At 36.1% G+C, this 25,705-nt stretch overlaps 1 protein-coding gene across 2 annotated transcripts in view; it reads right to left on the bottom strand.

The window, feature by feature from the left end:
- The window catches only part of TNNI3K (TNNI3 interacting kinase), a 280,278-nt gene that overhangs the window by 211,887 nt on the left and 42,686 nt on the right, over positions 1–25,705 (bottom strand). For both annotated transcript variants that reach the window (XM_087820522.1, XM_016216806.2), the window contains one exon: positions 14,536–14,646. In XM_087820522.1, coding sequence (XP_087676648.1) covers positions 14,536–14,646 — 111 coding nt within the window. The remainder of the gene's footprint in view (positions 1–14,535; positions 14,647–25,705) is intronic.

The following is a 25,705-nucleotide window of genomic DNA, read 5'->3' as shown; positions in this document are numbered from 1 at the left end:
CTTTCAAGATTATTAAAGTCTACTTATTTAATATATAACTGCAAAATATTGGGCTCACACTAGCAATCTGAAAAAATGGCAAGATGAACAGATTACACATTGATTATACACTGATAAATTACCTAAATGAAAAACTTCAGTGTTCTATCATAAAGGTGCAAAATACAGTAACCATAGCATCCAAAGACATGAAGTCAACTCCAGTCAGTACACCTCAGATGAGAGGCAGCTACATTTATGGTGACAAATAATTTAACATGTTTCACAAAATCAATGATTCAAGAGGTTCTTTACTTCTGATTCTTCCTTCTCTGAAGAACAGGACCTCACTCTGTCTCTTTCCACCTCTGGTATAATTCAGAAAGAATAATATCAAGTCTTAATTTAAAATGAGTGATGTATTAGATAGTTTCAGGCCATATATCTCTACAAAGCTGTCAAGTTTCCTTTCAACACTTTTCCTATATTCTGAAAACAAGTTTATATTAAACACAGATCAACAATAAATCTGTCAATTGATGTCTTATTTCTGGCACTGTTAGAAGAAATACTGATGTTCTTTTATAAGCCAAAATGGGTACTTCCTGATTTCTTCAGAATTAAAACGGAAACAAATAAAATATTTTATAGAATTTTATCAGCTGTGCTATATCTACTATTTAGGAGATTTTAGGTATTATTCCTTCCTGTGTCTCCCACATAAGGTAAAGGGAATCATGTTCTATATGCTGTATCGGAGAAGAGACTCAGTTTTTATGGCCAAACTTGATAAGTCTTAAAATTATGATTTGATTTGAAAATTTACAAGGAGAGAAAGCTATCGTAGACAATGATTTAGCTAAATACTTAAGACCTGATCTAGTCCAGATTTATAATACTTCTAAAAATTTAGATGATTTAATTTGCAAAGTTGAATGCTCAGAAAAATTAACATAATATATAGAATTATAAAAATTATATAATTAATTTATAATTATGCATTTGTATTTAAATGTAACACACACACACAATAATTTATTACTCTAAAATACTTACCTCCAAATTGTATAAATAACTAAGAGCCTTCACAACTCACTACCACCATCCATTACTATTTGCACTATCTAACTATATTGGGGTGTTTGAGTCTCTGTGACACCAATATCAGGTTATCTGCTGAGTGCTTCCATTTTCTACTGTGAAGCAGGTATTTCTATAGTGATTATCTATGCCTATTTCACTACTGTATGCTGGGTGTGTGGGAGGCAGAGAACTTGTCTCTTTAGTTCATGGGGATTCAGACTGAGATAAACCATAGTAGAGAAACTGAACTCAGGGGTCTCCATCCACACTTAGACATGATTTATTTGACAAGATCCTACAATCTCAGTACAGTGTGGTAATGGAATGTGGCTTTGAAGGGAAGTTGGAAGGGATGAGTGTATTTTGAATATGAAATGAAAGTAAATTTAAGAATTCAGTTGTATCAAAGGCATCACAAAAATTTACAATCTGACTTTAAAATGTATGATGAAATGTAATAAAAGACCAAAAATAGCAAAGAAAATCTTAAGAACAAGATGAGCACATTTACATCTGGATACCAAAACTCATAAAGCTTCAGCAATGAAGACAGAGTAGTTTTGAAATACAACAAATCGAACAAAAAGACAGAATAAAGAACTCAGAAATACATCATTACATGTATAGTTAATTTTTGGCATAAAACAAGAGGGAAATATAGAAATACAAAATATATTGACAGATTTAACTATAAATATATAAGTAATAACACTCAATGCAAAGAGATTAACCTTTAAGTTAAAATAATAAATACCTGGCCCTGGCCGGGTAGTTCAGTTAGTTAGAGCACCGTCCCCATATGTCAAGGTTACAGGTTCGATCCCCAATCAGGGTACACACACAACACAAGAAGGAACCAATGAGTGCATAAATAAGTGGAACAACAAATCGATGTTTCCCTCTGTGTCTCTCTCTGTGTGTGTCTCTCTCTCTCTCCCTTCCTTTCTCTAAAATCAATCAATAAATAAAGAATTTTTAAAAAAGAATATCTGGGTAAGGATAAAATAAATTCAATTATATGCTATTTATAAGAGATACTGCTAATGTATAACATTTATAAAGGTTCATAGTAAATGATAGAAAAACATATGCCCAATAAATTTTAAGCAAGAAAGGTTGATATTACTATTTGATATGAGGGGGAAAAATTAGACTTCATGGGTTAAGTAAAGCAATCCTGGAGATAAAGAATTTCAACTCATTATAAGTAAATGATTCCCTCAGAAAACTACAATCATGTTAAATTTCTGCATACATAGTAATGCATAATATCAAAATACTTTAGAAAAAACCTTATAGAATGAAAATATAAAACAAACAGATCCACAATCATGGTAGGAGATTTTAAAATGTAATTGATAGAATAAGCCAATAAAGAAAGAAGCATATTAAAAATATCAAAGGTATACAATTATGTGCTTCCCCTAATTGGCATATACAAAACATGTAATAAACAACTGCAAAATGCATATTCATTTCAAGAATACATGGAATGTTCACAAAATTGATTATATACTGGTCCATATAGCAGCACCCAATGCACTTCAAATACTGAAAAACTTAATGACAAAATTCTTTCACCACCTAACCTGAAAATCAATAAGAAAAGGTAAATAAAATATACTAAGTTTTTAAAGAGAGAAACTTACTTCTAAATAACATGTGGGTAAAAAAGGAATTCAGAGTAGAAGTAAACAAAAATTTTGAACTGAATAATAACAAAATATGACATCAGAACTTTAACAATATAGCCAAACCCAAAGTCTGAAATATATACCCTTAAAAGCTGTTAGGAAAAGAATAAAAATCAATGAACTAAACTATGCATTTGTCCTAAGAAATTACAAATAAATAGCAAAATTAACCAAAAAACCCCAACAACAATACAATTAAGAAATGGGCAAAGGACTTCAATAGATACTTCCCCAAAGATGGTCAATAGACATATGAAGGGATGCTCAACATCACCGACCTTCAGAGAAACAAAAATTAAAATCACAATGAGATATAAACTTATACCTCTCAGAATGGCCATCAGCAATCAACCAACAAACAACAAGTGCTGGCGAGGATGCTGAGCAAAGGGAGCCCTCCTGCACTGCTGGTGGGAATGCAGACGGGTGCAGCCACTGTGGGCAGCAGTGTGGAGGTTCCTCAGAACATTAAACATGGAGCTGCCTTTTGACCCAGTGATGCCACTTCTGGGAATATATCCAAAGAAACCCAAAACACTAATTGGAAAGGATATATGCACCCCTATGTTTATTTCAGCGTTATTTACAATAGCCAAGATTTGGAAGCAGCCCAAGTGCCCATCAGTAGATGAGTGGATAAAAAAGTTGTGGGACATTCACACCATGGCTACCACTCATCCATAAAAAAGAAGAAAATCTTACTTTTCGAAACAGAGTGAACGGACCTGGAGAACATTATGCTAAATGAAATAAGTCAGTCAGAGAAAGAAATATACCCCATGTTTTCACTTATACGTGAAATCTAATGGGAAGATAAAAAAACTAACAAAGTGGAGACAGACTCATGAATACAGAGAACAGAATGAAGCTCTCAGAGGCATTGGGATTGAGGGCTGGGTGAAAACGGTGAAGGGATTAAGCAAAGAGAAAAAGGAGACTCACAGACACAGACAATAGTATGGTGATTGCCAGAGGAAAGGGGAGTGGGGGAGGGAGAAGGGGGTAAGGTGGGAATAAATGCTGATGGAAGGAGACTTGACTTGGGGTGGTGAACACACAATACAATATACAGATGATGTACTGTAGAACTGTATATCTAAAACCTATATACTTTTATTAACTAATGTCACCCCAATACACTCAATAAAAATTTAAAAACAGAAAATGAATAGTTTTTAAAAAGTGTTGCCATTTAGAAAGCTGTTAAAATATTTTTAAATAAAAAGATGTTATAAAAGCATTTAGTGTGATCTTATTTTTGAAAAAAAAAGAAAAAATATTAAAAAAATCCATCAAAATATCAACAGTATTCACCTTCGGGTAGCAATGAGTGTGGGGAGATGTATAGCCATTAATTGTGTAACTATTTGTGTAAACTTAAATCTTTAAGAAAATGTATCCACTTTAGTAATAAGGTAAAATAAGAAAAACTGAAATGTAGTAATAAAGCTTAAATAACATTATATGTGTTTCACAAAGTCCTTGTGGGCCTCTTTCCATGTCAATGTGTAATAATGTAAAATGTCATGTTTAATGACTGCATAGTACCCAGCTGTACCCATGTACCATTATGATTTAATCAATAGATATGGCTGGACATTTAAACTTTTTTTACTACTTATTTTGCATAACTACCCCTGAAATTCAATCTCTTATTGTTTAAAAAAAAAAATAAATTTCTAGAAGTGGATTTGCTGGATCACATGCAAAATTTTAAGGCCTAAAATGCAGAAAATTTTCATCATAATTTTGACAGAAGTCTTCAAATATAAATTTATTATTCACATATTGGTTCTGGGTTTTGTTCAATTATAAATGTTATGTAAGATCAGGGAGATTTAAAAGGTTTAGTTACCTAAATTTAGACACAATCTCAACAATTCCAGAAGCTCCAGTGAGGGTTCAGACTTGATCTCTTGCAAAAAAAATAGAAATGTACACACACAATAGTGTGGTAAAGGCCTGGAGGAGGGGGACTGGGTGGGGTGGAGGGGGTCAGTGGGAGAAAAAAGGTGTCATCTGCAATACTTTGAACAATAAAGTTATTTTTATTTTTTATTTTAGAAATGTAGAATGGCAAAATATCTTAAGCAAAGAACATATCCCGGTAACCCCACACTTGGTGTATTACCTTACGTGGGAGGTGCTCATAGAGTGCTTGCTTAACTGTAATTTACTAAATTTGGCTGATTCACAGGAGATTTCTACTTTCCTGGGGATACCCAGAGAAGTTAGAAGAAACTATCTAATAAAAACAATAAGACATCAAGCTAAAATGTTCAGAGGCTTTTACCATAAAATATTATAGTTACAGAGCTTGTTGACTGGATTTTCAAAAATTTGTTATCACATTTGCTCATGAAATTGTCAGCATCTAAACCAAGTGACTGTCCCTTATTAAAACAACACGTTTTCAACCCTTCTAAGCATAATCAGTGTGAAAGTTGTGTATTCAGTTTGCCAACCTATTAGGCCAAAAGGTACAAAATCATGTTGGAGAGAGAGAAAACATATAGTGTTTCTCTAAGTGAGAGGCTAGTGGAAGGGGGAAAAAAGCAGGTATAAGTAATCTGAAGATCCTTATTTAACTTGACAGTTCATAAATGGATCACAGCTATCAATGTTGAGACCATGTGAGACTGAGTCAGAAACTGATTTTATGCCAGAGAGCAAATTCTCATGCTAGACTGAAAACAAGATTATTGAGTAGAATGGAGATTAGGACAGGACAGCCAAGTCACAGAGAGAGACATGCAGATCTAAAACACTAATGATGCTCCCTTTATCTATGCTGTATTTCTTTTATGTGGAGTGGAATACATTTAAGCTCTGTTACTCTCTTTTGTTAAGGGGTAAGCTTCATCATTAGATTATGTCCAAATTCCTCCTTTATGTTTTATATAGGTCAAAACGTATACTGAATGGGCAGAGAGAAAATTTTCAAGACAAAACTTGATTATTTATATTTTGAACAGGCTATATACTTCATTTTATAGATTTTATAAGAGTAATTTGTCTGAAGCTATTCATGAAAACTATCTGTGATTTTGTAAGCTACTTTCCTAATAAATGGTATTATTATAAACACTTGGGCTTTTATTGAGAGGAGAAATAATTTTCCTCATTCTGTATAATTTCTAAAACACTTAAATAATCATTTATTTATTCATTCAGCAACATTTATTAAAAACCTACTGTATGCAAAAGCACACTACTAAAAAAACTTTCAAAAAATAATATAGAATCATGTTTATTAAAAAAATAGAGTTAAATGCTGGGAGAAAGGTATATATATATAGGGCTGTGGTTGTTGAGACCATGGAAACATTTCAAGCTAGTGGGATCCAGCAGTTTCAGGAAGGTGTCATTTCAGCTGAAGTTTGAGGATGTGTGGGAGAAGCGAACTATAGACTATAGTGTGATAAATACACATATAAAAAGGGACATATACATGGGGAAGAGTTCATTTAATCTAGAGCATTGGTTGTAAGAGGAAAAGCAGGAGGACCCATGGTTGAAAAGAGGTGAGCTAGATCATTACGACTTAATCCCTTGCTGGGTAGACTGTGGAGTCAACAAGGTTCTTGGTCAGAGAAATGACTTTACTATGCTTTAGAGTAGCTGGTCAATTTTCAGCAACATTTAGAATGAAGTGGATTGTAAAAGATTGGGAGACAGTTCTTAATAAGTCAGAGGGCTATTGCATGAAATCCAGGAGAATAGTTACTGTATGAATGTAGAGACAACTGAAGCAACATATTGGCAACTCCTAGGAATATCCTTGATAGTTCCAGACAAAAGATTTGCAGCTGTTGTCCTTTGTCTTATTTAATTTGGAATTTTTCCAGAGTCTCCTGCCTCGCTCAGTGTATATCTTTTCAGGAGAACATTATGAGGATGATGCTCCGACTCCTGGCAGGACCTGCCCGGGTGTGGAGAGCTGCAGTAGTTACGAGACAGCTCAGCCCAGAGCCAAGGGAGCTGGTTAGTAGCTGCTTTGGGCACAGAACGAAGTAGAAGGGCAGCAAGGTTACAGATGCGTCAAGGAGTTACCCTTGAATTGCCTCTGACGGTAACTCTAGTAGGCTTCGTGTGCCTTCTGTACTAGCTCCATGCTTTATAATTGCTAAATTGATCTGATATTCAGTTATGCAAGGAGCGATAAGAGGCAGAGGCACTAAGTGCCTTTGAAGGGCACCCCATAAATGAGATGCTGTGAGAGAGGGCAGCTGCTGAGCGCCTGTCATGGGGGCTCTAGCCTCTCATTGCCGCTACCCCAACCTCAGCAAGTCTCTGAAGGTTCTTTGGAGATCCACCAAAGGGAGCCATCACGGAAAATAACACACAAGGTTCAGAGAAGATAAAATACTTAAAAGGCTCTGCTCCCTAAATACCATCCCAGAATGAATCACCCCTGAGAGGAAGTAGGTAGCGTTCACTGTGTACTTTGCCACTGTGTTAGAAGATCAGGTAGAAAATATCGATCTTTTGATGTATTTCTAATTGAGGGAACAAAGAGTAATAATTTCATGCCCTCCTGAGATATAAGAAGCTTGGAGGCTCTAAAACTCTGGGGATGTGACTTGAGCAAGCTATGGAAATCTTGATTCACAACCTGCCTTCAAATTCTTGGCAGGGAGAATGGCATGGGGGAAAAAGATTAAATGCAGGGCATCAAAATATATAGCTGTGTCTTACTGTCACAAATATCTAACACAGAAATTATTTCTGCCTAGCTGATACATTGCAAACATGATTAATATATAAATAATATATGACAAAAAGATAAATCATGTGATTTATCTATCATCTATCTATTTATCTATCTATCAATTATCTATCTATCTATCTATCTATCTATCTATCTATCTATCTATCTATCATCTATCTATCTATCATCTATCCATCCATCTCTTTTTTTAATGTTTGGAGGACCTGAGATGTTGGAATCAAATTCAGTTCATAGAAGAGCTGGCATAGAGAGGACAATTCACACAAAACAGAATGGTTACAAACGAATTTCTCATTCAAGTTGACTTGATTAGCAATAATCTTTTATTCTAATTTCTCAGGTAATGTTTCGTTCATCATTTTCCAGGGTAACAAGCTGCTGAACGTCTCATTTACATTTTCATTAGCCTACAAAGCTTTTCCTGCTTGGACTCTTTTACCTCAGCCTGAGCAATACTTAATGTTTAGTAATGGTTAACAGAATCTCTAGCAGAGACTCAAGTCCCCCCACCCAAAATGACACTCAAGCTAGTGTTCTCTTACATCACCCTTATAACTGATACATGCTTAAGGCATTGCTTCTGAAATCATAATATTACTGATTATGATGCATGATCTATAATCTTGTCTCCAGCTCCAGACCAAAAGCCTAGATGGTAGGAGCCTGCCTCCTTGCCTTAATAGACAGTATTTTGTAACACAGGACACATTCAGTAATTAGGGCATAGAGTTCCTGGTATCAGCTTCTAGGAAAACCACTTTTGAATGCCACAGAAGATGTGTTCTTAGGTCAGGTCTCAGTTATTTAAGACTATGTGTACAATAAAGGTTTAGTTTCAGAATTAACCATTGGACATGAAAGTATATCAAAGTTTGACATCATGGGACTGCAAATGACTATTAGGAACAATTTAAAATGAATGCCAATGACTAGCAATTAAAATACCTATCAATCATTACTGGCATTCACTAAAGTGATATTTAAACAATAATTTAAAATGATGTCCATTGACTGGTATATTTTGCCCTTGCTATACATTTTGTACCTGAATTATGGTAGCCCACAATGTTCATATAGGGTTTGTTTCACTGGGTGCAAAATTTGGGGGGAATTACCAGAGATAAGGTAACAGTGCTGCATATTGTTAAATGACATGGGTGACACTCTAGAATCTGAGAGAGGAGGGAGGGAGGGAGAGACAGGAAGAAAGAAAGACAGAGACAGAGAAACATATATATTTCTAAACTCCATTTACAAATTCAGCACAGCACTTATTCCAAAAACTGACAAAGATAATTGTTATGGGCTGAACTGTGTCCCCCCACCCATGTCAAATTCATATACCCCTGAACCCCAGTACCTCAGAATGTGACTGTACGTTATATTTTTTAAAAAGAGAGAGAGAGCACAGCCAGTGTGGCTCAGGGGTTGAGTACTGACCCATGACCCAGGAGATTGTGGTTTGATTTCTGGTGAGGGCACATGCCCGGGTTTCGTGCTCGATCCCCAGTAGGGGGTGTGCAAGGAGGCAGCCAATCAATGACTCTCATCATTGACATTTCTATCTCTCTTTCTCTCTCCTTTCCTCTCTCTGAAATCAATAAAGACATATTAAAAAGAGAGAGAGATAGAGGGAGAGAGAGAGGCAGAGAGAGAGAGGAAGAGAGAAAGAGACAAAGCACGTTTTATAATTCCAAGCATTTGCTTGTTTGTGCCTTTGGGGAGAAAACTAAAGCCATTATAAAAGAAATAACTTGGAGAGAGTCAGAAGCTTCTTGGTAAACAAAATTCTCTCCTGAAACATTTACATGATTTAGTTAAGAATGAATTGGAACAACATCAATTGCATTTCCTTGAGATCAGAAATAAATTTTAAAATAACTGGGAAGCATTTCTAAAGCAGTGCTTGGATAAGTGTTTACAATCTGAAAATGGGATAAGGTAGGATGGAATAAATTCAACTATTAAAACAATACTCTCACCTGCACACAGTGTATATGAAATTATGCCTTTCTGTGAAAAATAAAATACTCCATGACCTCTATGCATTATATATTGCATTATTTTGGACATGCTTTTTTTATTTGCTAATTGATTTGTCTCCTGATAAATGCAGAAACTACTGCATGAAACACTAAAGTATAACAACTTTTTAAAGAGTTATGTGACTATGTATAAAGTGTTTTATACTTAAGGTTTATGTGTGTGTGTGTGTGTTATATGTTCACATACACGCCTTATATCTACATGGGTTTTGGTGCTGGCATACTAAATGCCATATAAAGTTATTCCTGAACCAATTAATATCACTGTTATTGTATATGTAACAATGCCTGGCCTTTAGATAGTAATATATCCAGTTTATGTTTTGTTTTCTGAACACTTTTTTGTGTCCTATGGATGTAAGCCATCTTTTACATAAAGAGTCATAAAGGAGTAGTCATTCTTTTATCTACAAGACTACACATCTGAAGTCAGATAACCAGATTTGAGTCCTATCCATCTCAAACATCTATCATCTGAAGGGCCCCATGGAAGTCATTTAACTTCCCCAATCCTCAGTTTCCTCACTGAGAAACTGAGTCTAACGGTAGCCATCCCACAGGAGAACCAAATGACAAATGTATGTGAATAATAAGGCACTATCAAATGTTAGCTAATATTTTTAATCTTCATGCTTGAGAGAGCATATTACCCACATACCCTCTGAACTTAAAGGAGAGAAGAGGGTTTAACGCATGTTTATCGATTGTCGACAGGATTTGGGGCCTTGCATAAAGCAGCATACGCATATGTATTGATAGATGGATAAATCAGTCAGGGAGAAGCATTGAGATCCAGGACAACCAATATTTCCCTGCTTTTCAAAGCACAGTAAATCTAAAGCTGAGTCTCCAGTTGCAGTTGCAGTCAGCATGTCTAGGAATCTGCAGCACATGTTCTCTTCTATTATTGAAGGAGACAGCTGCCTAGTCGATGTAAATTTCATTGTAAAATTGTTTAATAGAATTCACAATTATGGGAGGGCAAACACACTTGAGACACTAATGGAGGGTCTGAATTTGATTTGTGTAGACAAAGAGACCTGTCAGACTTAGCATCAGTTATTGTTTCACAGAGAAAAGTGGGCAATAAAGGAAAGTGACTACTAAGGCAAGGGAACTCCCGCTGTTCCACTGTCACCATCCCTCCTAACCAAGAGTAAAAATCAGGAGTGAATAAACATCTGAAGTTTTGGTATAGTAAATGAATATCCATCTTATATATATGCTTTTCTGTACCATTTGATACCCAGAATCCTTTATCTGTTGAAACTCCCTATACACTGAATTATTATGATAAAATACTATAATATCCTTGCTTTCTTCATACCACTCTGACTGATCCTTTTTTGTTTCCTCAATGGCTATTCACTAATTCCTCATGCCTCTGTGGATATTCTCTTACGCTCAGTCTTTGGCCATTTATTAGAGCTAATTTATACCTTTCAGCTATTATGTTTCCAAATATAACTCCGCACATATGATTTCCAAAAAGTTAAATTAAGTCCCAATTTCTCCATTGAGTGCCAGTTGTATATTGCTAAATTACTAATGAACATTTTCACCTGAATATTTGGATATCATCAGCAAATTTATATGTCTGGAGCTAATTGATTATTCCCATAAATTCCTGTAAATCTAAATCTGAGCCTCCAATTGCAGTTGCATTCAGTGTGTCTAGGAATCTGCAGCACATGTTCTTTCTACTACTGAATGCTTAACCCAATCCCCCTTCTCTGTCTGTTTAATCATCATATCATCACTCAGAATCTATACTAAATACTGTGGTCAAAGAAATCCTCTTCAAAACATTATTTGTTAAATCTCTAATCAATCATTCTCTTGCTCAAAATGTCTCCATGGCTCCCCATTTCCTATTGGAAAAAATCCTACTGACTGTAAGTGTCTTTAAAGAGTGGGATCTTCTGTGTTCTATATTAATCCACCACACCATCTAGTCTTGTGTATTGTACATTGTAAAGTACAATAATTTCTTACTGAATTGAATTAAGTTCCTTGGACTTCTATTCTCAGTTTCCTTAGTCGGGTCCATTTTTAGTATCCAAATACCTACAGGACTCTCCATAGTACATTTCATGCTACTATTCTATTTGCTTTCACCTAAATAAACTCAGCTCATCCTTCCTTCCCATTTTTGGACATAATTGCTCTTCTTTACCCTGTCCACTTCTCACCACCCTCAAAACTCAGCTCAATTCCAACCCTCTTTCATAAATTCTTTCCCAAATCTTCTAGTTCACATTGAATATCTATTCCCAGTGAACTAACACTGTTTTTTTTACTATTTATTTATTTTTTTAAATGTTTCTTTATCTTTATTTTTGAGACCATTATATATGTCCCCTTTTTAACCCCACTGATCCCCTCCACCCACATCCATCCCACTCCCAGGCCCTCCCCACACCAATTTCCATGTCCATGGGCTATGCCCATTTTGTGTTCTTTGACATTTCTTGCTATGTAAATATCACATTTCTAATTATTTCTAATTATTAAATTGACTCTGACCTTTGACTCTTTTGTCTTCCTTCCTTACGACTATATTGTTATTTTACTTTTAAATTGCTCATATAATTTTTCCTGTGCATTCATTTTATGTGTCCAGCTACACTATAAACTATTTAGGGGAAAATCCTACATCATATCTTCTGGTATCGTTCCCACATTCTAGCACTATGCTATGAAAAAAGTAGAGGCTCAAAAATATTTGTTAAGTGAATTAATGACTTGGGGACAAAGAAAATACATTGAAAGTGGGTAATTATTGCAATTAATAGTTTTGAAATAATTCAAAGAAAAAAGTCTGCATGTTTGAATACGATGTTTTTAGGTTTGGGGAATACCATTTTCCTCTATTATCTGATCTGTCACTTACTTAGTCCATTAGATAAGAAGAGGATAGGGCTAATGTGTATAAACCTGTTTTATGCACCATCAATGACTGACTCTAAAAGTCATTAAATGCTACAACAGCTAATAAGGGAAGTTAGAGAACACATGGAGAATTGCAAAACAAGAGTAGAGACCTATTTGGAATTATATTAGCAGAGTTTCCCCTAAGGCTTGTACAATCAATATGATAGTTCCTTCCAAACTATGATTTACAAAGCAAGAAAAAACTATCTGAATAGGGGATAAAGAGACCAAGCTCTTAACCACCTTGCTTTTACCCTGTTTTTGTTCTAGCACTTGTATATGTAATCAACGTAGCACCACACAAAAACGATTTTGTTTTACAAAACATGTTCTGTCATTTTCCCAGCATTCAGAGTTTGAATGTGTGTTCACTAGAACTTAAGGTCTACGTCAAAAATTCTTCCTCTCTGGCTTCTTAATACTTACCTTTCATTTACTTTATCATTGTCCTCCGTTGGTTTCTTTTTTTTTTAAACATTTATATTTAAGTGATTCTAACTGGATTTCCCCTCTCCTGAGTAACACAGATACACTTATATTTACAATGAATGTCACTAAAAATATTTATCTTGTGGGAAATAAGATGACATAGTAAGGGGTGGAAATGTCAACATGAAGGAAACCACTTTAGTGTTAATAAGATATGTTACTATTTATTGAATGTAAGAGCCCTTCAAATAACACTGAAATGTGTAAATTATACCTTTTTTATAAGTTTTCTGTACAATTTTATATGCAGCTATATTTAGTCACAGTTGGTATGTGTGTTTGTTTCTGTCTGTGTGTGTGAAGAAAGTACAATTTAACTTGTAGCATGACTAAAAGAGAGAAACAGATACCTATTTAATAATGAAGATGTAAGATTTCTCATACGTCCCATTGCTGATCTGGCATGTGGTTACCACCATTGATGGAGTGTGAAAATCAAGGGTAATTTTGTGAAAATTTTGAGTAAAATGACCAGGCTTCCACATACGCCTCTCAATGACTGTGTAATTTATAAAGATAATCACTGTACAATAGCCTTGGTATTATATCTATCAAATGGAAATAATAATAAAAGCTTTTTCATGAGGATTTGTAAAGCAAATGAGATCAATAATGCAAATAAAAGTGTTTTGCATATATTAAGTTGATATTTCAACTATTAAATTTAAGACAAGATCCAGAGTCCTTTCCCTGGCCTTTAAAACACTTTGTGATCTGGTTTGTAACCACGCACCTGAACATCTCCCATCACTCTAGCTCCAGCTCATACTACACTAATAACTTTGCCTCACTTGTGTCCCTCAGTCATACCTAGCTCTTTTCCACCTCAGAGTTTTTGTATGCGCTATTATATAAATGACATATAGCTTCCCTATATACCTTATAAAATGGTGCCTACTTTTTCATAACTGATTTCATTTTACATATTTTATTATTTTCTAGTACTCACTACTAACATCGTATAATATTTTATTTTCTTTGTTGCCTGTCTCATTCTTAACAACTAAACTCTAAGATAATGAAGATTTTCCTGTCTCTTGTTATGTCATTTCAACAACTAGAACAGTATCTAGTGCACGATAGAGGCTTAATAAATCAAATAATGCATGAATGAATGAGTGAATGAATGATCTTTCATTGAATTCTTACTCTATATGAAGCCATCGGCAAAGGCTTTATATGGATTGTCTAATTTAATCATTACAATAGGTTGTTTACTATTTCTATTTTATAAATGAAGAAAACAGAGATGTCTTGAGGTACAAAAACTTGCTTGAAGTAAACATAGTAAATGATGGAAACTGAACTGTCTGACTCCAAAGCCTAGGCTCTTAATTACTGCTATAAAGCCTCTGTGTATCCAGTCATTTTTATATTAATTGAAATTTGATTACATTGTTATAAAAAGGACTGAATTGACTATCAAAAGAACATTTATAGCTTAATTTGATCCAAAAAATATATGAGTGGGTTCAGTAGCTAAAAAATAAACCAACTTCCAGAAAGCCAGCATTTGAAAAGAGTTGTGAACAAGAACACAAAGGGGCAGGTTTACTTTAATAGGTAAGATGTGACTTACCTCCAGGTGACCAGCGATCGTAGCAATATGCAGGGCAGTGAGACCGCCATACCCAACCTGCTGTATGTCAGCTCCACTGTGAAGCAGGGAAGTGATCAGTTCTGCACTGTCCTGTAAGGAAACACATCCTTAGTGTGAGTTTTATACTAGTAGCGGGTTTGAATGCTATGCAACAGGTTGTATCGGTTCCCTGACTGTCAGCCAGTTTAGGTGTCCAAAGAAAACCTAAGTGATTTCTGTCATAAGAGCACATGAGATAGAGAGCAGCTCTCAGATGGCTGAAATGTAGGAACAAATGACAGAGCCATTCAGTTACAATCAATCCTCCACTACCTGACCATGAAAGACAGGAAGGACATTTATCTATGGTGAGGCTCTTGCCAATTGAACTCGATCTTACATATAGGTCACTCCAATAAATGTCCTTTCTCCAGCAATTGCAATATTGAACTGACTGCAGTGGACTGTTTCATAGTAGTTCAGTAATTGCTTCTTCTCTAATATATATGTGTCACAGACCCTATATATAATTAATCAATAGTGTCTTTCTTGACTCATTATAATAGTGAAAATGTTGGAAGTACTATTGGAGCCTGTTAGAATAAATTATGCAATTAACAAAATAATCCTTACATTATTTACACTATTATTTGCACTGTATTTCTGTCTTTGAAAACACATTGAACTTTTAAATAATATTAATAGCAATTAACATTCACTGAATTTTATTATGTAATTAACCTTTCATATGCATTAACTTACTTAAATCTGGTACATGGGGGAACTTCAAAAATAGTTGATAAAAAACAAATTAAAAATTAAAAAAATAAATATTTCTCTAAATAACTATGAAAAAACTACTATTATAAACCTAATTTTATGAGTCAGAACACTCAAAAGAGTGACGTGGAGAGTCACATAGTCACAAAACCCCAGATTTGGAAGGAAATGCAGAGAAAGGTCTTCATGTTTAACTCTCTCCCTCAAAGTAAGAATCCAAACCACAAGCTCTGTAATACTTGGCCCATCAACATCTCAAACAACCCAGTGGCAAGAATGTCAAGTCTTCACAGGATGGGCATTGCATTTATGAATACACATATAATTTCAAATACTGCTGGTTAAGAAAATTCTTCCATTAGGGGGGTTCCAGTCAAGATGGCAATGTAGGTAAATGTGGTACTCAAATCCTCCCACAACCACCTCAAAATTACAATGAAACTACAAAACAACCATCATTCAGAACAGCCTGAAATCCAGCTGAACAGAAGTCCTACAACTAAGAATATAAAGTTGGTGTAAAAGTCCTAAGATGGAGATAAGCTTAGTGTGTTTGAAGGCCAGTGCTGAGTAAAAGGTTAAAATTGAAAGGGCGGCCCTGGCTGGTGTGGTTCAGTGGGTAGAGCATGAGCCCTCACACTGAAGGGTCACGGGTTTGATTCCCGGTCAAGGGCTTGTACCTGGGTTGCAGGTAGGTACAATCCCTGACCCCAGTCGGGATGCATGTGGAGGAAACCAATCAATGTGTCTCTTTCACATCATGTTTCTCTCTCTCTCCCTCACTGCCCTCCCTTCCATTCTCTCTAAAAATCAATGGAAAAAAATAACCTCAGGTACGGACACACACACAAAAAAAGGGGGGTGGGTGGGAAATAATGTTCAAGATGAGGTCAAAGACATCTGATTGTGTAGGATCTCACAGGCCATGGTATTAAGTGTTCAGATTTTTTCCAAGTGCAATAAACAGCAGGAGAATGACATGATACTGAGTTAGAGAAGACTCAAAGAGTAGTTTTGGAGGTAAAAATAAATGTTTTGTTTTCCACAAGTTTGAGATACTTATAATGCAGGGTTAAGACTGTACATGCTAGAATTAGCCTCCCTAGTTAGAATCCCAGCTCTGCTAATGACTATGTGAACTGGGGAGAGTTACATAACCCTTTTATACTAATATCCTTGGTTATAAAACAGGGGGACAGTAACTATACAAACCTGATGGGATGCACATATAAACTGTGTAGCCACAGCTGATGTGACAATACTACATATAAAGCATTTAAAAAATACCTGCCAATCAATACTCAATAAAACTCATTACCATTGAACATAGAAGACTCAGTATAGTCCTCAGTGGAAACCTCCAAATAAGACAGTGATTTGACTCCACCCTCTAGCGTCTCTTTCTCCTTTCCTTTTACCCCCTCCCTCTGACTTCAGTTCCTCTACTTCACTAGTTACCACTGAAATAACTGAAGGAATAAAACAGAGGAAAACTCTGAACCAGTGCTGGAATTTAGAAAATGTCTACTAGTTCTCTCTCCTCCAAAAAATATTCATAGGACTTATCTCTAACCTCAAAAATAACATTTAATTTTGCATGGTGAGGGCTAAAGAAAGACACAAGTAGTTTCTGAAATAAATGGGGAATACATGACCTTAAAACATCTTTCCCTGCAGATTGGCAGGCATTTAAATGCAGGAAAGTAGAGAAGGTCTTTTTAAACATAGAATCATTTCTTTAAAATAGAGGGGAAATATGATAAATTTGAGTAAATGGAAGTATTAAAAACATACAATATAAGATAAATGACAAATTGGAGAAATATTCACAACTTATAAAACTGATAGATGGTTTGTATGTTAAATGTATGAAGAACTTTTACAAATCAGTAGAAAGATGGATACTCTTTAATCCAACAAACATTTATTAATGAATGTATACCTTATGGCAAGCACTGTACTAAACTAAATTAAAATAAATTATATGTAAATCATGGAGTATATGACATGTTTATCTATCAGGCAGATTCTAGTAAACACAGATTCATCCTTTTCTCCACTGTCATATTTTTTCCTTATTTAGCCAAAATTTGTGGAATTTAAAAGAATGTATGTTATGATTCCTTTAGAATAGGCAAATGGTGAGGTTAAAAGTTAGAAGTACTAAATTATCCTTTCATATAGTGGTTGGATTTCTCAGCTTGACCTCTGATTGATCTAAACACTTCTTTGCTAAATACTATAAAAATAGAACTTTTCTCTTACCAAGCTATGCTAAAAAGAATGTAACAAAACAATCATTATTACTTATAAATTGCTTATTAAATACCATGTAAAATGTTTTATCTACATCATATCTATCAAGCTTCACAACTTACCCAAGACATAAATATTACAGTTGACCCTTGAACATAGTTTGAACTGCCTGAGTCCACTTCATGTGGATTTTTTTCAACAAATGCAATTGGCCCTTCAGAGTCACAGTTTCACACCTTCAGATTCAACCAGTGGTGGACAAAATACAGTACTTTTGCATTCCCAACCAGTTTCACAAGAGGATTCCCAATAAAAAATTCTGTTTTCAAGCAGCAATTGCTTAAATCTGTGGATGCAATGGGCTGACTGTAGTTAAGTTTTTGAGGTGTCAAAAGTCATATAAAAGTTTTCAACTGCCTTGGTGTCCCTAAAATCATGTTATTCAAGGTTCAATTGTATAATCCCCATTTTAGAGCTGATGATAGTTATCAGGATCAAAGCATTTAAATTACTTGTTGAACTCTAAATATTCTGTAAGTGTTGGAGCTAGACACAAAATCAGGTCTCTTTGATTCCAAAGACCATGCTTCATTTTTGAGTTTCCATAGTGAATTATCTGACCTTTCCACATAAATCTCTTTTATTCCCAAATCCCGCTGAGAGTCTGCTTTTCAAGAAATCAACTGGCATACCATAGTATAAAATGTTTCTTTAGTGTACGTTTAAATTGAAACTGAACTGAGATTTGAACTTGGGTCTTCTGACTTTGAATTCTATGTTATTCTCAAGAAAACAGGTTACCCTCCACTCCCAACAACTCTTCTACTCCAAGTTTTTTTGTCTTTCATGTGTGAGCCCTAACTCTTTGCTTTGCATCTGTAAAAAAGGGATCTAATATCTGCTGTATAGAGCTGTAATGCCATAAGGATCAAATGGCATTATTTATGTGCAAACGTTTGTAAATTCAAGATCCTTACAAGTAAGTTTACGTATTTGTGTTAAATGTATCACCCCCAAGACTGAACTAACTCTATTAAAATATTCATTTTATGTCTCAGTCCACTCTGGCCCCAAATATTTAATCATGAAATAACTGAATTTCTTCACCTGTAAGATTTCAGAGTTGGGCTAAATTGTTTTCTGTAATATCCTAACCACCATTAATATTCTAATGTTCCTTGAAGTGTCACATTAAGCTCCAAGGCAGAGATGAACTTGGTTTGGAAAGATGATTGAGTTTCTTCAGGTGAAAACAGAAATATATAAAGACATATTTTAATAATGTGCTTATCTAAGTAGTTTTCTTCATTGACCCAATGTACCCAGCATAGTCATTTTCACCGCCCGGTTGTGTTTGTGAGGGAAAAAGTAATAAAAGCAGTTTTGCAGTCAAGAGAATATTAAGATTTCTTCTAGAACAAGGGAGTATGCAGAACTTCAGTATGAAATGTATTTAGTTCCAGGCATTAAAATTTAATGGGCTAGAGACGCCTCATGCGTCATAGACATCTCCAGTGAAAGGATCCATTAATCAGTATAAAAATAACTGTTCATGAAGGTTCACACCTACATATGCCTCTTGTTGAAATAATTCTGAATTTATCTTCACAAGAGATATCAATTATTAAAGGTTTTAGTGTGATGGAAATACTTGACTTTGCTTGAAATTTTGGAGGAAAAAAAAAGAAGAAAAAAAGAGAAGGAACATGTCATTGGATTGAGTACTTATACTCTTTCCAGGGTAAAGCCTCTGCATTTGCTTTTGACCTATTTTTTCTTATCACCACTGATCCTTCCTTTTCTACTTTTCAGTTTCCCATAATCATTTTCTTCCTGTGGGCTGCTTCTTTGAATATACTTGTCCCCTCATTCAATAATATAGTGATCATTCAACAGGGAGGGGCTAATCAGAATCTCTGGAGATTTGGCAGAACACAAACACATGCTATTTGAAAAGTAAATTAAATATTATTATTTCTTTGTTTTCACTTATAGTTTATTTTAAAATAAAATAATTAGACTGAATTTTTATATTTATCCAAAGAGGAAAGACTAAAAACATTGAAAAGCACTGTTGTAATTTTTTTTCTGTGATCCTGCCAGTCTTCAAGATAATGACCAATCTTTTGCCTTTTGGAAGAGCAATCAATATTCATAGCCTCCATTTTCCTAAGTCCATTTATTTTTAATCCAGTTTTATACTTTCTACTCCCCCAAATTTACTAAAATATCCCTTAAATTGATATTTTAGTGATATCTATTGATACCAGAGAATATCCAATTCTAATGGCCAAATAGAAAGGAATATTTTGCCCAATATAAATATGATTCTTCCTTCTTTCAAGTTCTTTTGTTTTTCTTAGTCAACAAAGAATTATAACTTCACTTATTTCTGTAAAACATTTCTATTAATGAACACACACCAGGAATTGTTTTAAGTGCTCAGAATTAGATGATAAACAATTTATTTATTTTTATTTATTTATTTATTTATTTATTTATTTTTTTAAACAATTTAGATTCAGTCCCTGCCTTGGTGGTGTTCATAATTTCTATCAGAGATTACAAACAGGGGAATAGATGTATAGGGTCTGTCCTGCATAGCATTTCATAACTAAAAATTTGAATTAATAGCCAACATTTAAAAATAAGGAAACTTCATATAATTCTGATTCTCTGAAATTTGGGGCAATACTGGACTTATATATATATTTTTCAATTTATCTTTATTGTTGAAAGTATTAAAGGTGTGCCATTTTTTCCCCCCAATTGACCCTTCCACTTTGCTCCCACCCCCGCCCCAGGCCTTCATCCTGTTATTGACTGTGTCCATGGGTTATGCTTATATGCATATAACTTCTTTGGATAATCTCTTCCCACCCTCCACCCCACTTCCCTCTTTTCTCTGAAATATGATTGTCTGTTGTATGCATCAATATCTCTAGATCTACTTAGTTCATCAGATTCTTTTGTTCATTAGCTTCTTCTTAAAGAAGACCCTTCAACTTTTCCTGTAGTGCTGGTCTGGTGGTGATGAACTCCTTTAGCTTTTTCTTGTCTGAGAAGCTCTTTATCTGACCTTCAATTCTAAATGATAGCTTTGCTGGGTACAGCAATCTTGGTTGTAGTTCCATGTTTTTCATCACTTTGAATATTTCTTGCCACTCCCTTCTGGCCTGCAAAGTCTCTGTTGAGAAATCAGCTGACAGTCCTATGGGTGCTCCCTTGTAGGTAACTAACTGCTCTTCTCTTGCTGCTTTTAAGATTCTCTCTTTGTCTTTAACCTTTGGCATTTTAATTATGATGTGTCTTGCTGTGGGCCTCATTGGGTTCCTCTTATTTAGGACTCTCTGTGCTTCCTGGACTTGTAAGTCTATTTCTTTCCCCAGGTAGGGGAAGTTTTCTGTAATTATTTCTTCAAATAGGTTTTGAATTTCTTGCTCTCTTTTCTTCTCTTTCTGGCACCCCAATAATATAAATGTTGGGCCTCCAGAAGTTATCCCAGAGGCTCCTTAGTCTATCTTCATATTTCTGGATTCTTTTTTCTTTTTGCTCTTCTGGTTGGGTGTTCTTTGTTTCCCCATGTTCCAAATTGCTAATTTGATTCTCTGTGTTCTCTACTCTACTGTTGATTCCCTATAATGTCTTCTTCTTTTCAGTCCCTGTAGCCTTCATTTCAAATTGGTACTTTATTATGTCATTGATAGTCCCAGTCATTTTCATAATACTCTTACTAATATGCTTGAGCATCCTTATTAACAAAATTCTGAACTCTACATCTGTTAGTTTGCTTGGATCTATTTCAATTAGTTCCTCTTCTAGAGATTTGTTCTGTTCTTTGTGACATGTTTCTTTGCCTCCACATTTTGGCTGCTTCCAGGTGTTTGTTTCTATGTATTAGGTAGAGCTGCTATGTCTCCTGGAATTGGTAGAGTGGCTTTGTGTAGTAGGTGTCCTGTAGGGGCCAGTGGCTCAGCCTCCCCAGTCACCTGAGCTGGGCCTTCTAGATGCTCCCCTGTGTGGACTGTGTGCACTGTCCTGTTGTAGTTGAGCCTTGGTTGCTGTTGGCGTCACTGGGAGGAATTGACCCCCAGGCCAATCAGCTGTGAGGACCAGCTGCAACTACAGCCAAAGAGCTGCTGTGCTGGAGACACCCCTATGGAGCAGGATCTACCTCAGTGGGGCTTTGCTGTTCACCAAGTGCGCCCCTTGAGTGTGTCACTCGTGGATGCAGTAGTGTTGTAATCCAGCGTGGTCGAGTCTGACCACCAGGTGCACTGTCTCTGGGGCCTCCCGGGAGGTGCAAAGTCAGCCTGTGCCAGTGCCCTGCCCAGGGCCACCCAGCATGAGCTACTCAGCAAACCGTAGCTGGCTGCTACTTGTGCTGGGCTTGGAGGTGCCCAGGAGAGGCCAAGCTATGAGCCAGTGCAGGCTGTCGCTAGTGCCAGGCCTGGGGCCGCTTATCAAGCCGTATGGGGCCTGCTACTGCTTGTTTGAGAGATTTTAGGAAAGTCCTAAGCATGAGGCTCAAAAGGCCACCTGCACAGAAAAGCCCCTGGAAATGGCCTGGATGAGCTGCAGGTGGGGAGGGGCGGGGCCTCTGGGAATCACGGGGCGGGGCCAAAGGTGAGAGTCAGGTGCTGGGGATTCAAACATGGCGCCTGCCTGCCGGCTGTGTGCGGGGAGGACTCGCCGAAGGAGCCATGGCCTCCGCCAGCCCTTCTGCCTGGGAGGAAGCCGCCCCTCCGCCTCTCGCCCGGGTCTCAGGCAGGTTAGTTCCTCCCCGAGTGTCCCGGGTCCTTTCAGGCTGCTGCCCGGCGCTGGGCTCAGAGGGAGCGTCCGAGTGAGTCCGTGCCGGGCCCTTAAGAGGAGCTGCTGGGGCTCCCACAGCCTCCGTGACCCTCAGGGACAGTCCCCGCTGGTTGCACAGCCCGGAGTTGTGGGGACGTCTCTTCCCCGCCTGGAGCCCTGGGCTGGGGGCCTGCTGTGGGGCTGGGAGCCCTCCCTCCCCCGGGAAACCTCTGCCATTGGGATTCCCTCCCGGGTTTCAACCGCGGCACCGGGTGTGGGCCCGCGGCCGCATCTCAGCGATTCAGCCCCGACCCGCCCGCGTCTCCGCCCCTCCTACCGGTCTCGAGGCTCCTTCAGCTCCCTGGCTGTGGGGCTTCTGTGCAGCCAGGTCTCAGGAGGCTCTGAGTGCTGGTGCTTCTGTGTTTAGTTGTCATTTTGATGCGGCTGCGGGAGGCGGCGGGGGCAGCTGCTACCTGCGCCGCCATCTTGTTTCCTCCCCCTGGACTTGCGTTCTTACGTGGCGGTGATCAGCTGGGCCTGAAAACTGACCGCTACCTTTCCGCGTGGTATAAATTGTCTAACTTGCCATAGTGTCCACCACTTCTTGCATCTCAAAAACATTGACTGTGAGTGTTAGTTCCCATTTAATTTTGCCATATTATCTAGCACATTCATTCATGTTACCTGCCTTATTCCTGAAGGCAGGAAGACTGTGACCCCTAATCTAAAGAAAGGTGAGGAGAAGTAACTAGGTAATAAAATCTAGACTCATTCCCAGTATTACAAGGAAAGTACAGGGTGCTAAGAGGATACAGTGGAGGAGCACCTAACCCAGACCTAGGGCAGGGAAGGTTCTCCAAGAATAGTGCCGTCTAATGTAAGAGTTGAAAGACAAGTTAACATCTTCAGTTAGCCTCCTATTAACTCTTTATTGAGATCATGCTAATTTAGAAAGAGATTATAAAATATTTGGTTACTAAGAAGAAATGTGAGTATTAAAAAATCCCTTAATGATTGCTCTAATTTGTGGGTATAAATGTTCTCTAGTTCCTTGAAGTGGGGATTAAATATTAAACAGTATTTAAAAGTTGCAATCAATGGGAAGATTTAGTTAAATATGCACAAAGTGAGAGTCCTTTTTTCTTCTTCAGAATTTTGTTTTTTTCCCTCACAGAATTTCTTATTATTTTAACAAATTCCCACTTGAGGAAAATGCAGTCTTTAATAAAGAAACTATTTGTACTTAATAAAAAGGCAACTTGAATTTAAAATATATATATATCAATTTGCTTTGTTTTCTAAATTAGTGGTTTTCAGTTGGGGATTTGAAATTTCAATTTTCAGGCTATGAACCACCATGAACAACAAGCGGTGTTTTCTGATAGGTATGGCTGATAGCAATAAGGACCTGTATCTATTGAGTCAGACAGACATAGGTTTGAATTAAGATTTTCCCCTTCCATATCCTTTCCTTTTGTAATAATATGTAAAATGACTTCTTCTGAATGATGGGAATGAGATTTTGCTAGAAATCTGGAGGGTGGAATCAATGACCGCTCAACAACTGCTTTTTTCATATGAAATGTTAAAAAAAGTTGACTAATCAAAATGCTACTTTTCATTCACTAAAAAATTTTATCAAGTAGTTTCCCTGTGTATTAAAGGAGGGGTATGTATGAGGTTAAATTAGGTGGTCTAATAAGTTTCTGTCCATTAACATTCTTACTTAAGATCCTTGAAACTATATAAATCTAATTTTCCCCCACAAAATCTTGTTTCATTTTAAGAGCACAATTTAGATACCATCTAAAGAAGTATGCCTGAAAGTGGGATGCAAATATGATGGAAATCATGTAAGAAAATTCATTAGGGTGTAAAAAATATTATAAATTCTACTTTACTTTAATATATAAAGATAATTAAATTTTATTAATATTAAAATGATAATTTGCACTGGTGGTCTCAGTTCATATGTCAGTTAGTCATGTTATATACAATACAAAAATATAATAAATAAATTCCAAATTAAATTTCAAAATTCAGAATTCCAAATGAAAATAGCCCCTTACTCTTTTTTCAGCATTTAGTACATGAGGATGCATTATGTGAGCCAAATAAAGTGAGTTTATAAATAATGATATCTAATTTTAATTGAATTGACCCTTAAAAAATGGCAGATTATTTTTTGTATAATGTATGCTATTTATTTATTTATTTATTTATTTATTTATTTATTTATTTATTTATTTATTTTTAATCCTCACTGGAGGACATGTTTAGAGAGAGGAAGGGAGGGGGGAGAAAGAGAGAGAAACATCAATGTGAGAGAGAGGAACATTGATCAGATGCATTGGTTGCCTTCCATACGTGCCCCTATTGGTGACTGAACCTGCAACCCAGGTATGTGCCCTGACCTGGGATCGAACTGGCAACATTTGGGTGCACAGGACGATGCTCGACCAACTGCACCACTCTGGCCAGGCAAATGACAGTTTATTTTAAAAATATGCCTGCCCGAAACAAAACAAACAAGAACTCAAAACCCATTAAAGGAAGATGAAATGATAAAGATTTCCTGCAACAAATAATATATAATGTCTAACATGCAACACAAAATTAATAGGTATGTAAAGAAACCAGAAAAGGTGATGTATACTTAAGAGAAAAAGCATTCAATAAAAACAGAGAGGCAATCGAGATGCTGAAAACAACAAATAATGCATTTAAATCAGGCTATTCTAGGTTCAAAAATTTAAAGAAAAACCAGAAAAAATAAAGGAATAGATGAGTAATCATAGCGAGAAATTACAATGATATATTAACACTTTGTAAAAACATAAGAACTAAAAAGTACATCTGAAATTTATAATTCTTAGATTAGCATCCAATGGAAGGTTGCAGGGAAATAGTATCTGAACTTGAATTTAAGTAACTAGAAATAATCAAATTCTGAGAAGAAAAAGAATATAGAAGAAAATGAACAGAGACATGGTAACCTGTGGAAGATTATCAAATAATCTAATATACACATGTAAAAAATAATGGTCCAAATTTCTGAATTTGATGAAAACTAAACTTACAGATTTAAGAAGCTCAATGAACTCTAAAAGAATTGTACAGAGAAAATCTTATATAGGATTATTATAACCAATCTGCTGAAATTCAAAGATATTTTCTCTTCTCTTATTTTCTTTAAAAGATGTGAGTGTTTAACACAAAACATCAAACAATATATTGGAGTTGATAACATGTATAGATGTAATGTTCATGGCCACACTAGTATAAAGAATGGAAATAAAATGGAACTATACTATTGAAAGGTTTTTATATTTAAAGTGAAGTA

The sequence above is a fragment of the Miniopterus natalensis genome, chromosome 9 (genome assembly GCF_054644295.1).
Source record: "Miniopterus natalensis isolate mMinNat1 chromosome 9, mMinNat1.hap1, whole genome shotgun sequence".
NCBI classification, from domain to species: Eukaryota; Metazoa; Chordata; class Mammalia; order Chiroptera; family Miniopteridae; genus Miniopterus; species Miniopterus natalensis.
This window is presented reverse-complemented; position numbering and strand designations above follow the sequence as displayed.